Consider the following 18,045-nt stretch of genomic DNA (forward strand, 5'->3'; position numbering starts at 1 on the left):
TTTATTTTTCGAGCATTCCGTTTTTATCCGTTTATCACTGCCCCGTTCTGAACGATTAATTTCCAAAATGGCGCTTGATGTTGATAAAAAAAATCTTTTGTACTGAATGTTTATAAATTGATCAAAATGAAATCTCTTAAATAATGCAGACAGATAAGCAAGTAAAGAAGAAGTCAAGAACATGGGCTGAAGCAGCTAAACTTGTAAGACGAAAATTCCCCATATATATTGATTAGGCGTATGCCATTTTTTTTAGTATCAGATGGATGACTGCTATAAATGGTCAGTGTAGGTGTTATATGCATGTGTTAATCTGTCAGAGCATAGTTATATGTATTTCTTTTGTTAATGTTAATGAAATATTTATATCTCTGAAATCAATGATGTTGATTTTGTGCTTTACTTCAGAATTTTAGTTTGTTATGATACCATCATTGATAGGAAGAAAAGGCTGTTCCTGAACTATAATTAAGGATTTTGTGTATATATATGTTGCATATAGTTTATAAATGGAAAGGACAAGATTGGAAATAAGTTGTCATCGTAGCCTGATGGTCTCGGTGGAGATTTGTGTGATTTGAACATTTTAGCTTTTTTTCCCTTCTCTCTGTTATCAGCCCAGTTTAATGATCTTTTGAATAATGCAACCAAAGCAAGTGTAAATCTGATTTATTTTTGCGCCAAGCAGAGCTCAAAGGCCTTGCTAGGGAGCATCCCATCTGAATTGCCACCGAAATTTACACAACCAAATGGAGCATTAATGTAAAATGGATAGGCAAAAACGGGTATTATAATACTTTATCAATCAAATTGAATTTTCAGATCATATTTCTTATGTGATAATAAGTATTTGCTGTAAAATTCACTTTGAAATATTCAACAATTTGATTTTGTATTCATTTCTTTTATTTCCAAGATGCTAAAATGGATAGGCAGTTGGAAACCAACATTTTACGATATTTTTGATCATTGTGGTTGAATGGTTGAACTGTTGAATTCTTCCGATGTTTAATATCTTACATTGAAATTAAATAACATTTTCTCCCATTATAAGTGCTATCGCTCTTCAGAAATTCACTTTTTAGAAAACCGCGGAGTCATTAAACCTGTATGTGATCACCTATGACGAATCTGAAAATTCTGTATTCAAATAATTTCAAACATATTTATAGAGCTGTTTAGAGAGATTGCAGCATTTCTCAATTCTAACCGACATACTTTATAGTAATGACATTATTTGTATTCAGGACTCTCACACCACTTTTTTGGACTGCATGGGGCCGGGGGCGTTCAAATTGGGAAAATTTTCGTCATTTTGGGGAAAATTGGGAAAACCAAATTGGGAAACTAGTTTGTTTCTAGGACTGTCATGGTTCCAAAATTTTTCAGGTTGGGTCGGTTCTGTAAATTTTTGCTGTGGTTTTGGGTTTTTCGGTTCGGTTATTTACATCTATTTTAATCCTTACTTTGGTGAATTTAACTTGAAAAATCTTTATTTGTTTTATTAAATTCACATTGAAAACAAGTTTTAACCATGTTAACATCTAGCCATCGGTGTAAGGATTACTAGGCCTACTATTAGCCACAACCTGACCATTCCTGCTCATTTTGATAATGATCTAATCCTTTCCTGACAAGTGTTTTGTCATGGAATGAAGTAGATTTCAGTTGTGATTTTTATTTATCACTGTTGCCGTCTTTATTCTTTTGATTTCGACGCCATTTTATGTAATTAAACAGATTCTAATATATAAATCAGACCCGAACCGAAATCCGGAAAAATGGAACCGAAACCGAACCGAATAACTTGGACCATGGTTCTTGGTTATTTTGGGTACTCGTGACAGCCCTATTTGTTTAACTTTCACTTGTTGGTGATTAAGTTTCATCGATGAAGATTTTTAAAAAAAAATATTTTGTTATAAAAAAAGATAATTAACACTTTGCTTTGGGGAAAAAAGGTACCTTTTTGCATTGGGAATGGGGCCGTTCAATGGCCCCAATTACAGAGAATCGAGAGCTCTGGTATTTCATTTATTTATTCTTTTATGATTAAAAACCATTTTTAGGAATTTTCATATGTATGTTACAGTTATACATAACAAACATTAATTGTTTCTGATTTGATCATATAGCGACATATACCGGTAGTCTAATATTTTGTAAAGACCGGACTTATAAAAAGAAAATCAAAGTCTAGGCCATCCAACTTGATTTTGCAGAAAGGTGTAAATTTTCCAAACAAAATTATATTAAAATTAATATTATTTTGGAATTTTCAGTTTTGCCCCAGGTTATTGTATCCGGTATTAATGACCCGTGTTTTCTAAAACAGTGTTTTTTATATACCGATAGCATTTGTCATGTAGAAAATAATTAATCATACCTAATATATTTTAATATAATTTAGATTGTATATTTTGTTTTGTTTTGTTATTTTCCCCCAAGAAACTGTCAAAATGTTTGTTACATTTTATGGTCAGAGTGTAAGCTGAAGACTCATAATTTAATAATCTTTACCCTATTAAACATTGGCCATTAAGCATTACCATAACTCATTTGAATAAGAATTTTTTTCAAGTAAGTTATTGTTATGTAACTTGTTGCTATGCTATCAAAATTCGGTAAGAGTATATGCTCCTCCTTTCCCCTTCCCCCTTTCCATTAGAGATATTAAGAGATTTTTTTCTTAGGTTTGCTGAATTCAACTTTAATTTACCCTGATTCTTTAAATAAAGTCACTAAACACTGCATTTGCTTTGAAGAATTTTTCCAGTGTAAACTATTAATCCTGTTTGCCTGTATGTAAAAGGAAAACAACAACAACAAAGCAAAAAAAAATTACCAATTGTGTGGAGAAACCTGCCTCAATCAACACACATACAGTCATTTAAAGTATGCTTTATATGTAATTTCAGGTTTTGGAGAAGTATAAACAGACACCTATGAGCCATAAGGCAATACTAAAATCAATTCAAGAAGACAATTTAAAAGATATAAGGTATATTTCCAAAGAGTTCATATGTTAATTATCCTGTCAGAGCACAAGGATTTGAATGCTTCATGACAATTATATGGAACTCATGTATTTAAAATGAATACTGTATAAGCAGAAATTGTAGCAAGGAACCAGTTTTGGAATTTTTAGCAAGAGTGTTGAGATTGCTAAAATTTAATATTGCTAACAATTTATTTTGCATAAGAAGTAACCGTTTTCTTTTGATGCACCATAAAATTGCTAAAGTTACTTTTTGGTAAATTTAAAAACTGATTTTTTAGAACAAATTGCTAAATTTGCGTCTCGCTTAAAATTCCACTTATACAATACACTTTTTTTTTGGCTTAGACTCTCCATATTCAGAGCTTTAACAAAGTATGTAAGGATAATTTAAAAAGTGGATGATAAAGTTTATATCGTCAGAGTCCAAAAGAGCTTATGCATTGAAATGGTGTCCATCTGTCTAGCTGTCTGATATTGTCTGTATTCAAATTGCCACTTGGATAATCCTCTTGCAGTTTTAAATTAATTTCAATAAAAACTGATTACAGGCACACACACATAGGCTATTTTAAAATAAATAACCGTATGTTATAAAAATATATCAATTATATGAGTGTGTTTGTCAGTCATGTTACATCTCCTAGATGGAACTAGTTCATTTGCAACTTTCATTATTAATCAAATCAGTAGAGACACTGTCTCATCAGAGACTTCTGGTTTCATACTTCTGGTATGATCTTTTACGTTTTTGGGGGGATTACAAATCAAAATGTTTGTAAGAAAAGATTACTGGTGTTAAAATATTGCAGTGGTTCCGTTCCTCTGGCTTGCCTTAATTCCTGTTTGCATGCATATTCTCGTGGTAAAGAGGCTGTATTCTACAAAGTTGCAGGAAGATCTGGTGTGTATGGATTAATGGTATGTACATGTATTTATAACCACACATGATATCTTATATCCTCCACCCCCATGATGAAGGTGAATGAAATATTTTTTTAAGTCCATTCATCTATTTGTAGACACAAGTTAAGCTTAATGGTAAGATCACTTAATCTTTTTGGTGTATATCAAGGGGTATCTGTGGATACTCCGTGAGGTACATGTTTGGATAGCTTACCTGTTTGTCTGATATCAGTCCTTTTTTAAGACAACTCTAGTTAAAACAGCTATATTATTACAGGAGTATTCTTCCAAGGTTGATGTCCAGTAAAATCTGTTTTTTGTATCCTTTGCCAAGTAAATTAAAAATAACTGTGTTAAACAGAATGCATGAACTATTGATCATTTACACTTTATTCATAAAATTGTTTACATTTTATCATAAAACTAGGAAAACGTCTAGTTACTGCAAGGGGCCTACAGGTTTCTCAAAATTGAAAAATGAATTTCCTTGATGCTTAATAGCCATAGCAGGGTTCTCATTAACGCAAGAATCTGCGTCCTAGACGCAGCAAAATTACTTGGGACGCAAGGTTCTTAAAATCGATGCGTCCGCGGACTCATGATCGGACGCGTCCTCGTTAGCGAGAAAATTCGGGTAATTTCAAAAACGGGGAATTTAGATGTTAGGATTTGTCAAAGAAATATTTAATCGAAACCTTCCTGTGACTATCATAAAGTTCATCCAAGAAATAACTTTTCTTGTACTTATTTCTCTTTTTTTTTAAACAGGGATTGATCATAATTAAGATACTTCATGTTTATTAGTCCATAGTCATAATAATGTTGCATGTCAAACTCCGACAGCTGTAAACACACTGCAGCTTCTTCTTTTTAAAAAAAAAAAAAACTTTTGAATCTTGAGTGTCTACATGTAGAAACCATAATTACTGCTTGTATACACAATGCGGCTTGATTATCTTGTGAATTTCACCCAGTGCAGACTACCGACAGGATTAGTTACGCCTCATTGCACATGACACCTGTGATTGTATACAGTCAACTTTCGGGTACTAGTTGATTATGCAACAGTTAATTTTAGCTTTATAAACACCAAGTTAATTTTTATGGCAACTGATTACGCGTGTATTTTAGAATGTTGCTTGAATGCATTACCAGTTTACATGGTTTATATACTTGAATATGTTAATATTGCGTAAACAAACTGATAAAATGATAAAGATTTTTATTGATGTTTGGATGGAAGGATACTGCAATAATTTAGTTGGGACTCAACATAATTATTCTGGGACGCATCAAATTTAGCTGGGACGCAACCTTCTCAGAAATCTTGAGTCCTGGGACTCAAGTTGGCAAAATCCTAGTGAGAACCCTGCATAGCTTGGTCAAATAAGCTGCATTGGGGCATAATTTTTATGTAAGATAAGAAAAATGAAAAACTTCTTTTTAAACTATCATTTCTGCAATCACTTATATAAATCTTAAAACTTTCTTTCACTTTATAGGACATTATTGTGAAACTTTGAATGAAAAGTTAAATCCTATGTAGTTACTTTTAAAATTTTACTTAAATAAGCATCACTTTAGTTGTTATTTTCAGGATTTTTGAAGAAAAAAAAATGCTTGTATAATCTGTTCTTAAGTGAATTATGAATGTTTTCCCTAAGAAACAGCTACTGGCCAAATTGACCACTTCAGTTGATTAAAATGCCATTTAGAAATCAAAAGGTTTTAAAAATAATTGTTATAAGGTCCACAGAGATTTCTGTTCATAAACCCCAACCCTTAGCCTGTTACAAGTGATTTCTTATACTTTATTTGAAATATAAAAGGAAAACACTGAATTATGATGTGATAATGGGGCTAACACCTAAAGGACAGTCTAAACTCATTTACTAGATCTTTGCCTTAAATTTATAACTAAATGTAAAACTTTATTCATTGTACATGGTTTGTTTTTTTAAATTCTACATGTATAAGGCATTTTCACTGTCAACAGAATGATAGGCCAGCTGGCTCAAGTCTACTAGAGGTTACAGAGGATATAGGAGAAGAAAGTGACAAGGAGAAATCTTTTAAGGAAAGAAGAAAGGAAAATGGTAAATGATGAGAGGGTGTTAAAATACTCATTCAAGGAAGTAGATGATATTCCTCATGATTAAAAGGATTAAAATACATGTTTTTAAAGAAAAGTGCATATAATGAATTTAAAAAAATTATGACTAAGTCAACTGCTTTTTTTGGTTTTAAGAAAAATGGCTTAACAGATTCACATCTAAAGAATTGAGATGCATTATATTTTCATACTTCTACTTTCAGTGATGTATATAAAGCTACCAAATGGTTACAAGACAATACCTCCGACAGAATCTGATGAAGATGAACCACTTTCAGTAGTGGATGAAAAAGACCAGAGCAGTTCAACAATGTCTTCAGAGACCCTGGACAATGGTACAAATTCCTCAACTGAGAGCACTGCACTCAGGAGGAGTATGAGACAACAGAAAAAGAAAAGACCAGACTTCCCTAGGATTATTATTAAACCCATTCCACCTCCTAAAGACGGTACTGGTAGTATTTCAAAATGACAAATGTGTACCCCTGTTGTGGTTGTGTGCAAAATCAGTGTTGAAACTGCTAATTTGAGAATCTATGAATTATTTTATGACTTGTGTAACAGGGCATTACATACTGTAAAAAGCACAAATATTTGTTGGGGATTAAATTTCGTTAATTTCATTGTTAACAATTATCAACAAAAAATACCACACAGAATTTTCACACGTGTATATATGTGTATATTTTGCATAAGGTTACTTTCAAAACAAAAAATTTAATGCCCATGAACCCTTTCTAGATGACAATTCATTGAAATTTTACCCCTACGAAAATTTGTGCTTCTGCAGTACATCAGCTCAGTGGTTAGAGAATGTGTATACTTAAAGGTAGGTAAAGTTGAACACCAGTCTTGTAGACACATTTCTCCGATTGTTATACATGTATTTGTAATAATAAGAAGCAAGTGTAGTAAAACTTAGATTTTAGTTTTGCTTGAATTATATTTCTTTGACAGCTTTTATATACCGCATTATATAATTTTTAAAACTATTCGAATGAGTTTAACAAAGTAAAAATATAGAATAATGGACACTTCATAGGCATAATATTTAGCAATGAATAAAATGATGAAATTACAGTTGTTGGTTAAAAAAGTCAAGATTTTTTATAAAATGTCCAGTTAAGATTTTTAAAAGTTTATATGTTGTGATATCCTGGTATTTTTTTTTTTTTACATTGCAGAGATTTCTAATATATATGTCTTTGTAAAGTTGGAATATAGTAGTACCATACGTAATTTTCTGCAGATGAAAAGGCAAAGGAAACAAAAGTGACCTTTACAAGTACAAGGGTGGAAAATGGTGTAAACCATAGTTCTGATGACAACCAGAGTGACTCCTCTGAGAGATCTCCAGGATTGTCTGGCTTCCAAAAAACCCAAACCATGAGGGAAATGTTAGCTGGCATCCCTGGCATAAGTATGAAGGTACACCAGAGACACATGGAATTGTGATGCGTTTTTTTTATTAAAATATCTGCTTTAAAAGAGTCTGTATTATGTAGCTGTTCAGATGGAATTTTATACAACGACAGTATTATTTTTTATGTCTTTTTTGAATTGCAACAAAACTAATGTTTCTATAGACAACATTGAAAATGTTTGTATGATAGTTATTAGCAATGTCAGAGCACTTGTTAAAATTGTAAAATTGAAGTCTTTCAGACAGACTTCAGTCAACTTAGTAGGAATGATTTTCGAGGTCAGTGGGTCCCGTGTGTATTTTGTGTAGTTTTCTTAAATGAGTAAGTCTTTATGAATTTATTAGTCCATAGATGCATTTCATTTTTTCTTCATTAGCCAAGAAAAAGTAGAAACAGAAAGCTTAGTCATGCAGCACAGATTGCCCAAACCAAGGAGGGATGTATAGACCTGGAGACTCCTGACTCCATTCTGGTCAACACCAATCTTCGGGTATAGGGAGATTTTTATTTGTTGTTGTTGTTTCCTTTGAATTAAAAAAATGAGATAAACAAGGAGTAACTGCTCTCTATAAATAGACCTGAAAGCAAGCACCTGTATAGATCTTTAACTGCACATTGAACAGACTATTCATTGAAGGAACACAGAAAAATAGAATACAGCAACATTAATTTAGTTGTTAGATATCTGTTTGTTCACTAGCTGCAGAACTGTAGCTCTCTGGTCGAGAAAATTCAGACAGAAAAATCAGAGAGCTACAGATCTTAGCATTGTAAAACCTTCAATTTACAGTGCCACCTTTTTGTTGTTCTCTTAGGGTATTATTCCTGGTATTTTATACATCACATGCCAAAAACATGGTATCCTTTAATTAATCATATTTTTTACTCCTAATGTTGTTACTTTACCTTTCAATGGTTCCAGACAACCCTATGTGGCCTTCAAATGTCAGTTTTGAAAATTTGCATTCCGACGTCCATGTTAAAATACACATCAAAGAACACACACATACCGAGAAAATTTAAATTAAAATTTTTGGGGGATCACATATTCTCTATAGCTTCTATAGAAGAAGGCAATGTGTATATATATAAAAAAAATTAGATATGAATTTGGGCATGTTAATTTTACTACGACCCAATGAAGGTATTTTGCAGTGCTTGGATCTTTAGCTCTCTGATTTGTCTGTCAGAATGTTCTCAACCAGAGAGCTACAGTTCTGCAGCTGTTTGTTCACAGGTTCTGTTTGATGGCTCCACATTTAATTTGTAAACCAGTTCATTAGCAGTTAGATATCCTCTTGTTTACAGGCCCTGTTTGGAAGATCTACATTTAATTTGTTACCGGTTCATTACCAGTACAAACTTCTTCAGCTTCTCCCAGAATGTGACAGAATTCTGGAAACGGAAAGCAAATTCAGGTGAGTTTCAAGCATTAAGAATATTTTGGAAAACAAATCAAGGAATTCAGAGTTTGGGGGTAATTCATGGATGCATGTGTAGGACTCAACATTAAGCTTAAAATGAACTAGTTGTTAATTATTAAAGCTTGTTAAAGGAAGTATGAGGTAATTTTGTTTCAGTTTAAAACAGATAATTAAAAAAAAAAATAGTGTCAGTACTTAGTATCGAAATTACATCACAGTTATATAACTTACTGCTGCTCTTTTGTGGCAAAGTAGAGGAAGCTTTAAATTTTGCAAGATTTCTGGAGCATAGCATTGTTTAAACTGGTGACAACTGAATGATTTGAAAAATCAGCATTTCAAAAGTACAATGTATTTAAACTGGTGACAACTGAATGATTTGAAAAATCAGCATTTCAAAAGTACAATGTATTCCTGAAGGTTGAATTCCAAATAGTAGGTTGTCTAATCAGGAATGTTTTAGAGTATTTCATCAGCTTTCAAAAGAAACTTTTATTAGAAAGAAATGGTTGAATTTAATTAGAAGAGTCGGCTTAGTGAAAATTATCAAGAAAATGAAACAAATGAGGACTAGATCCTCTCAAATTTTATTAGCATAGTTCAGCAAAATTTCAGTAAGATATTCCACCAGGGCTCAAGACCACAAACTTAGAACAGACTTAAGTCAAAATTTGATTTTGAATATCTGAGTTTTATTTAAAATATGTGCTTAAAAATTCGCAGGTTTGTATTATATTCAAGTTCAAATATGTGATGAAAATTTTGTTTCATTATCAAAATTATTTCAAATGTTATATTGATTTTAAGTTTTGACTTAAGTCTGTTCTCAGTTTATGGTCTTGGGACCAGGACTTCTTTCTTATCTGTCCTTAAAAAATCCACAATGCTCAATCTCGTGTTGTATTCAACAGCACATTGTCCCCAACTAATAGATGTTTCCTACCTCCATCGAGAAAGAGTTCTGTTAAGTAATCACCATATCAGACATTGCATTTCTCATGAATTTTTACATTGTATTCATTCAGATTGTTGTACATTTATGATTTTATCAAGAGGAACATAAATGCTTCAAAAGACAGTTATACTGTAAAATCAAAGATCAAAGATAGCTTATTTACTGTCAATGTGTTCATTTCAGGATGAGCACCACTGCTTTTAATAATGAATTCTTCAATAAGGCATGTGAAGAATGGAGGGAGAGGTTGTCAGAAGGTTTGAACATTTATACTTGGTGACAAATACAAATTCAGTATGTTTTACTGGAACAGTTTTCATCAAAGATATTTCGTGGAAAATTGAAATACCATTCATTGAGGTTCTTTACATGTATATAGTATACTTGTTTCTTACCTAACTTATTATATTATGCTATCTGTAAATGCATTTTGGCATCTGTTTTAAAACTACGAGAAATACATCCTGTATTCCATGTGTTTTGAAACCAGATAATTTGTCCAGTTAAAATAAGATTGAATGTAATTTTTTTGTAGATTTTCATTATTCTGTAAACTTCAATTTTAAGGTAATTACCATATTAAGATTTATTTTCATTTCTAAGGTGAATTCACTCCAGAAAATCAATTACGATTGAAACAGGATGAAGAAAAGGAACAAACAAAACTAGATCCTTGGAAGGTGAGCCGTAATCAACAAATTTATATGTGCTTTGTTTCCTTGTGGAAAAAAGAGGTTAAAGACAGAATAAATGAAGATTAGTTCTGACAATGTTATGCATTTAATAAATGCCAATTATGAATTTTTAGGCCAAGCACTTTGAACCAGTGTGGGGAAAGAGGTAAAAGAAAACTTTGTTCTTTTTTTTATTTCTAATTGTTGGAGACATTTTGAATTTTAATTTTTGGACAAGTTTATACACTATGGAAATTTGATTTCTTAACTTAAGTTGCAAAATGAATTAAAAATACCAGTACTGGAATTGCTGAAATTGTATAATTTTTCTGTTGAATTACCAAAGTATTTTATGCTTTTTTTTAAAACAATTTTATCTTCATAAAAACAGGTTCAGTGGTCAGGCTGTCCCAAAGGCTGATATTCCATCTCCCCCTCCCCAGCCTCCTATTCCCAAAATGAAAATTAAGCCAGCCCTGAAAAAATCCACAACAAAGGTGTCTACATTAATCAAACAGGAGAAAATATCACAGACTGTATCACAACCTGTGGTTAACAGTACATATGTTAGTGAACCCTCATCTCAAAGTGGTCTCTTGTTGAAAATTTCTCATGATAAATCCGAATTTGTGATGGGTCGAGGTGACAAAAATGTGATGCGTCATCAAACATTGAAAAGATCTTTGTCAGGTGATATTAAGAATGAAGATGGAGGTGAGAGTCCCTCAAAGAAAAACCGTATAGCCCCTGTACACTCCCCTTTGAAGACTGTTATTCAAGTGTGTACTGCAAATCAGATGGCAAAAATTACCAGGCCTGTAACAATCGATACCAGTCCAGGTGTGAACCAGCCAAAACAAGTCTCCCTTTTAAGCACTGCTACCTCACCTGTTCTTTCACAGATGCAACAAACTGTTTACTCTGCTCCAAGAGCCCAAACACATATTTCTCCCCCTAAATCATCCCAAGATATGTCATCCCAGACTAGAACTCTTGCACAAATCAAAGTCCAGACAAATGCAGCAAGAGGTGCACCAGTACAGATCGAGAGACAGACTAGAACTCTGGCCCAAATAAAAGCTGAGACCAGAGCTAAAATTCAGATGAGAAATCAAGGAAAACCACAGGAAGTTAATGCTCCCACAACTGTGAAAAAATTGACATTCCCAAGTGCACCAATGGCAAGACAGGTACCTAACATCCTGCATGGCCGACAGCGAAGTATCCCCAGTAAGGCACCATCTTCTCCTCCAAATCCCAATGTCCCTGAACCTCCAGAAGAAACAAAGGATGGGATCAAATTAAAAAGATCTTTGCAAATCTGTAAAGATGTGATAAAGAAAACAGGAGGGCTTTCATATCAAGTCAATGCAGATGGCAAAGTTAAAATCAATACTCCTGTGTCTACGACAGAACCTGTTGCAATTTTAAAACAAGATCCAAAGCCACCTGCCTCAGCATTGTTGACTCAGAGTGCAAAAAGTGCCTCAAAAGTTGTATTTGCAAACACTCCTGCTTCTGAAAATATGACTACTCTTCCTTCAATCTCTGGTATTCTCCCAGCTTCCTCCAGTTTACAGACATTGGCTTCTGGTAATGCAGAAGCATCAGAACAGTTTGTTGTGCGTGTGACAAAACCCCCGACTACATTACAGCCCCAGGTTACAACAGCTAGGGTGGTAACTGTTCCAGGATCAAATGCCAAATTTCTAATCCCTTCTGGAATTCCAACTACAGCTGTTGGTAATTCTAGTATTGTACAAATTTTGAACTCAGCTCCTGGAAGCAATTTAGTGACTATGCAATCACTTCAGCCATCGAGAGCCTCCAGTGCTCCTCCCCAGAATGAAGTTACCCCAACAAGTGTTCAAGTACAAGCTGTATCAAGATCAGCTAGTGTGGGATTAAGTAGTAACAGAGTAGAAGCTGGTTCTTCTCAGCAGCATCTACATTACTTATTGCAACAACAACACCAGAATCAGCAAAGGCAAAAGATTGTTAGAGTTCAACAACCAGTGTCTGGTGAGCCCAGCACTTCTCAATCAAAAATTGCAGACTCTTCAACAACTCCAGAGACCAGCAGTACAGAGGGTAACTCAGTCATGGTTCAACAGACACCAGTAAATGCTGCTGCTGAGTCATCGTCTGCAAAACTCCCACAAGCACCAGCAGCAACAGTGTCCAGGGTCATCGTCAGTAGTGCAAGTCAACTGGTCAGTCAGATGAAAAAGGAAGCACAGCTGGGGAAAACTTTGACCAACCAAGCCTCAGTTGTCACAGTTCCTTCTTCAACAGGAAACGGCACAACAAAAATTGTTCTGCCTACTGCAATCTTGACCAGTGCTTTGGCGGGAGGTGAAAATGCTAGCTGTGCTTGTAGTTTGAAAGCAATGATAATGTGCAAAAAATGTGGGGCATTTTGTCACCATGACTGTATTGGACCTTCTAAACTCTGTGTGACATGTCTGATAACGACCTGATAGTGTGAAGTTGCACTGAAGCAGAAATGGTGAAAATGATGCCAACCTTATGGGAGATGTTATTGTTTGTTTATTTTTTTTTAATCACAAGAAATTTTTCTGTGGATATACATGTAGTTCTATCAATCATTTCTCAGAGATGGTATCAAAACAGGGTGTCTGTTCACTATTCATTGAATTACTGTGAATCTTTTTCATTCATGAGAATTTTATATTCGGGTAATTGCCCGAGATTGCCTGCTCGTGAAAATTACATTCTCGTGTATGTATATTTCCATTATTAAAGATTATATACAGCAATAACTAAAATTTGTGAAAATTTTATCTCCTTTATAAATACCAAATAACAATCTCTTAAATAAAAATAACTCACGAAAAAATTAGTGATCTGCAGTAACCATTCTGATAAATAAATAAGTGTAGCTATCAAAGTCTGTACTTTGAAAATTCAAATGATCAAAGTGGTCTGTTTCATATCATCAATTTTGATATTTAACCATGACGAATAGCATACTATCCTACTAAATGCACAACTGCTTTAACATGCACAAAAATCAAATTTTATTTGTATTGAAAAGCTCTTTAAAGTATACATGCGTACATTTTTAAACAAAATTTTTATTCACATTAGATTTGTAATCATTTTATTAAGGGGGGTGTCTTTGGAAAGACTTTTTTTTTACAGAAGTATTGTGGTATTGCAGAGTCAAGTCAGATTTGTTTCGATGAAGTTAAGTCATTAGAAAAAGGGGAACATGGCATATTTCGAATCTCATACAATATAATTTATTGAATGACAAGATTTTATTGCAAGGGAAATACAGGATTGTGTTGAGCTGTGTAAGAGATTTTATACAGAGTTTTATTGAATGTTGGCACCATTTTTGTGAAATTGAGTCTGTTTTCAGTATTCTGTTTATATTGACCCAGTAAGATGCCCTTGAAGAAGAATAGAGGAAAATCTGATAATGTTACGTGATGATGGTTTTTGTAAATATATTTCATGTCCAAGTACTAATATACCCTATTTATTCAACATTCATTCCACAGTTCCTTTATAGAGAGAATAAAATATTTCAAATTGATTAAGATAAAAAGTTTAAGATTCATTAAACTCTTTAAAAACTTCATACAGATAAGCATCGGTAGTACAAATTACTTTGTACCATACAGCAGTTACTAACTTTTACAAAAGTCATTAGAGGAAAAAAAAGGCTGTTAGATTTTGCAACAATTTGTGAGATTAAATTGTATGGTCAAGGACTGTATTGGTAACAGTTTTTTTTCTTGTGTGATGGTCAAAGTGATGGATGATGTTTTAATTGTGAGAAATGTGTATATTAAAAAGTTTTAAGCTCAAAGTTTCTTTGTTTACTTCTTATCCCATCTTTATTTGTGTGTCTGCATGTCCCTGTCCCCAGTAGTGTTAGGCTAATAAAACATGGAGCACTATTTTACCTCTTTAGTCTCAAACTTGCCAGAGATGGCAGAGGGGTACAATTCTATTCATTTAAGGGTCCAAAGGTCAAGGATGGCATCTTACCAATGTTCTTTTAAACACAGTGTATAAAGTACTATTCGTCTGTTTAGATTCTCACTCCAATAGAGATGGTATTCATCTGAGGGTCCAAAGGTCATTGTCAAACTTATAGTGAGCTTTCAAAAGTGTTTTGGACATGATTTGACATCTTTGAAGTGGAGATGACCAGGATGATTAAATTATTTCAGGGTTAAAAGGTCAAGGTCGGAATTACAGTCAAACCTCGTTATCTCGAACTCCATGGGACCGAGAAAAAACTTCGAGATATCCGAGGATTCGAGATGACGTGGGTAAAATACTAAAGGAATATGTAGTTGGGACTTCCAAATCACTTCGACATATCCATGGTATTTGAGATATCGGTGTTCGAGATACTGAAGTTCAACAGTATTATGAAATTGTAACAGTGTTGTGATTATGATATACCAATTTACCTTTCAGTCTCAACCTTCCAGCAATGGTTGTTACATGATAGGCCTATATTTGTAAGATCATGTTCAAAGACTGATTAGTGTAAACTAAGTTGTGGAGACAATTTAGATGATATCACTTTACTTGCAACAGAATTTCATTGAATCTGAGGCTATTAAGGACGAAATAACTTACTCGTAAGGGTGAATGCATTCGTTTTAGTCAGAAAAACCTTTATTTGGGGATGCTCACTTGACACTTCAAAAAAGGACAAAAAGTATAAGACATACCAGTAGGTGAAATACATTTAAAATCTGATTTTAAAAAAGTTACATAAAAATGTTTTGTTTCTACTGTTTAATTGTAAATCTTGATTAAGGTGAGGTGCGGGTGAGTTATTCTGATCAAAGTTTGTCTTGCTTCTATGGTCTTCAAAGCCCAAGCTTGACACAAAGAATTATGGGATTATTAGGAGATTTCTATTTTGTACATAAAGGTTACTGGTTCAAATCTCCTCAGAGGAGAGGCAGTAAAAGTGGTCTTTAATTTCCATATATGTGACAATGTGCTTGTCCTAGGCTTTTTAATGAGAATGTAATTTTGCTCTAAATTTTATGTGGAAACTTTCATTCAAGGACCGGTTTGCCCCAACTTCTTGTTGCAGTATACTCAAACCTTCCCATGTTAGAATCCTTTAAACCCCAACTCCCCACATAATTTTTTTGTGTTTTGGTATTTTTAGTTTTTCTTTTTTTTTTTTTAATTTACATTGACTTTTTCTTTCTTCGCCAGTAATTTGGGCAAGTGAGCTTAAGGGTTGATCCAAAAGGTGGGGGGTAAGCAGACAAGAACACAATGTTGAGAGATCAGCAAAAAGTTCATAAACTGATTGCTGTCTCCACTCTCCAGGTCTGCTTAAAATGCTAACAAGCAAACTTAAGCAAAGGGGATGGAAAATGAAGTGGGTGGGTTATGAAAACTGGCTTAAGGATCATGTTATGGACCCCCCCCCCTTTCACGGATGCTGGCACACAATTATATTTGTGCAGCATTGGGTGTCTTGATTTTGAAGTTTACTCATTGAAATAAGTTTTTGTAGGAGTTTTTAACAAGTAAACTTTCTTACAGTTACTATAGTTACACTGTTCTTCGAACCAAAAACTAAGAATCTGATGTGATCCACTTTTGCAAAAGATCTTTTTGAGATCAGATATAAACCATAGAAAAGTAATGTATTTTAAAAAAAACTATTACACAAATTTTGTATTTTAATAAAAAGGTAAACTGCGCGGAGTTGAAAAATATCCAAAGGTGATTGTATCATAAAATTATACTGCTAGTATGATTACAAGAATATTAGTAACGTTTATTCTACTTTTTTTCACATTGAACACATATTATAAAGGACCGTTTATAGATTGGGGAGGGGGACAGGTTGTGTCTACAAATACCTTTGAAAATTTTTGGCTTTTTAAAAAAAATAATTAGTGGTGTAATAGCATACACAAAGTCCTTTCTAGTATTCCTAAACATATCACGAATAGGTTCTATTGTATTTGAATAATTAACAGCAGGCGCAGATTCAGGAATTTTTTCCAGCAAAAAGAAAAGGTAAAATCCATTTCTCAAACGTGAATAACACCTATTTCGTGGTGGTGATGGTGGGGTCCACGTTTTCTGTGGGAAAGGGGGATGCAAAGTCATTTTTTATTTGTTTCAGTATATACTTTTTAATAACTCTGCAAATTCCAGGGGGGTGGGGGTGGGGGATGGGTCCGAACCCCCCTTCTAGATCTACGCATGAACAGCTATATCTTATTCTAATAATTATCATCTACCAGTATTTCATCTTCATTAGCGATTAGCTTTGATAGTAAGCTGCGCTAAATTCCCATTGTATTTGAGTTCTTAGAATAAGTAAGCGTGTTCGATTTAACCAATAAGTTGTGATGTGCTGGAATCTCTATCATTAATATTTTTTCATCTTTAAAAATATTATCATTTAATTATATGTAAAGGATTTCGAGATAAAATCCCTTTCCTCTACTTTTTATTTGAAGAAACTAGCATTTTATAGATAACAGCGTGTAGGCACCAAAGAATCGCTGAAGCATAGATAATCTATTTTTGGAACACTTCCTCTAAACCACGAACACTAGAATTAGCATATGAATTAACAGTGATCCTAAGCCCATTCATCGCACTTGATTGTATTCAGTCAACGCCACGAAGATGGTGTGATTTTCGGATTCGAAATGGCAGGGAGTGAGAAGTTACAAGACATTTTGAACGATTTCCCGGAGGTGACTCCAATCAGGGCGTATCTACAAGATTACACTTACAACTACTCACGTCCTCACACGTGGTTTGGGGATCAGCACGCTCATTCAAGGTAATTGTAATTCGTTCGATTAGATGGACATACATGTACCTGGCATTACGAATATCCTATCTGATAAACACGGGAATTACATTCGTTGGTCACCAAATATTACTTTCGGAAAATCGTTCGATTTTACTTATCAAAATAATTGATTTAAAATTTATTTAAATTCTTTTTTTTAACACAAACCTAAATTAATTGAAGGAAACTCGGAGAATAAAAGAACTTGCGATTAAAGTTGTCATATTGTTCAATTTGTGCATTTCTATGTGCTAGTGCCCTTTCAAACTTGCCCCTTTTTACGTCCTAGATATTTTAGCGAACACATGCAGGCACGTGTCCCTGCATTGGTGGACCCCCCCCCCCCCCGGGCACATCCACTTGAAATTATCTGCTTCAAAATAATGTGCTGAGAAGTAACGTTGTATCTCTCCCTTCTGTACCGAACACTAAAACAACTGAGAGGGAATAGAAGACAAAGACAATTTAATTATTTGTTTATTCCAAACCAAACTCTTAAATCCTTTTTCAGGAAACATATTGATAAATTATTCTTATGTTGATAATCTTTATTATTTAATTTATTAATCGTATTTTTTTTTTCACAAGAGGTGCTGTTTACAGGTTTCTTGGAAAGAGAGAGAGAGGGGGGGGGCTGGGGAGGATCTGGAATGTACCCTCTCTCCTAAACCTGAAAAAAATTTAACATGGGAATCACTTTTGGTGGGTTCTGGTGC

General features: G+C 33.8%; 1 protein-coding gene across 1 annotated transcript in view; it reads left to right on the forward strand.

Moving 5' to 3' along the window:
• Window positions 1-40: 40 nt before the first annotated feature.
• Window positions 41-18,045, forward strand: part of LOC133176973 (putative Polycomb group protein ASXL2) — a 33,065-nt gene continuing 15,060 nt past the window's right edge. The window contains exons 1-13 of the mRNA XM_061312044.1: window positions 41-203; window positions 2,919-3,001; window positions 3,811-3,919; window positions 5,901-6,000; window positions 6,221-6,466; window positions 7,267-7,445; window positions 7,818-7,931; window positions 8,750-8,859; window positions 10,004-10,077; window positions 10,424-10,500; window positions 10,629-10,660; window positions 10,886-12,849; window positions 17,116-17,317. Coding sequence (XP_061168028.1) covers window positions 144-203; window positions 2,919-3,001; window positions 3,811-3,919; window positions 5,901-6,000; window positions 6,221-6,466; window positions 7,267-7,445; window positions 7,818-7,931; window positions 8,750-8,859; window positions 10,004-10,077; window positions 10,424-10,500; window positions 10,629-10,660; window positions 10,886-12,849; window positions 17,116-17,317 — 3,350 coding nt within the window. The 5' untranslated portion in view covers window positions 41-143. The remainder of the gene's footprint in view (window positions 204-2,918; window positions 3,002-3,810; window positions 3,920-5,900; window positions 6,001-6,220; window positions 6,467-7,266; window positions 7,446-7,817; window positions 7,932-8,749; window positions 8,860-10,003; window positions 10,078-10,423; window positions 10,501-10,628; window positions 10,661-10,885; window positions 12,850-17,115; window positions 17,318-18,045) is intronic.

This window comes from Saccostrea echinata, unplaced genomic scaffold, assembly GCF_033153115.1.
Source record: "Saccostrea echinata isolate AGI-Se365-2 ecotype Australia unplaced genomic scaffold, CSIRO_AGI_Sech_v1 ptg000086l, whole genome shotgun sequence".
Classification (NCBI taxonomy): domain Eukaryota; kingdom Metazoa; phylum Mollusca; class Bivalvia; order Ostreida; family Ostreidae; genus Saccostrea; species Saccostrea echinata.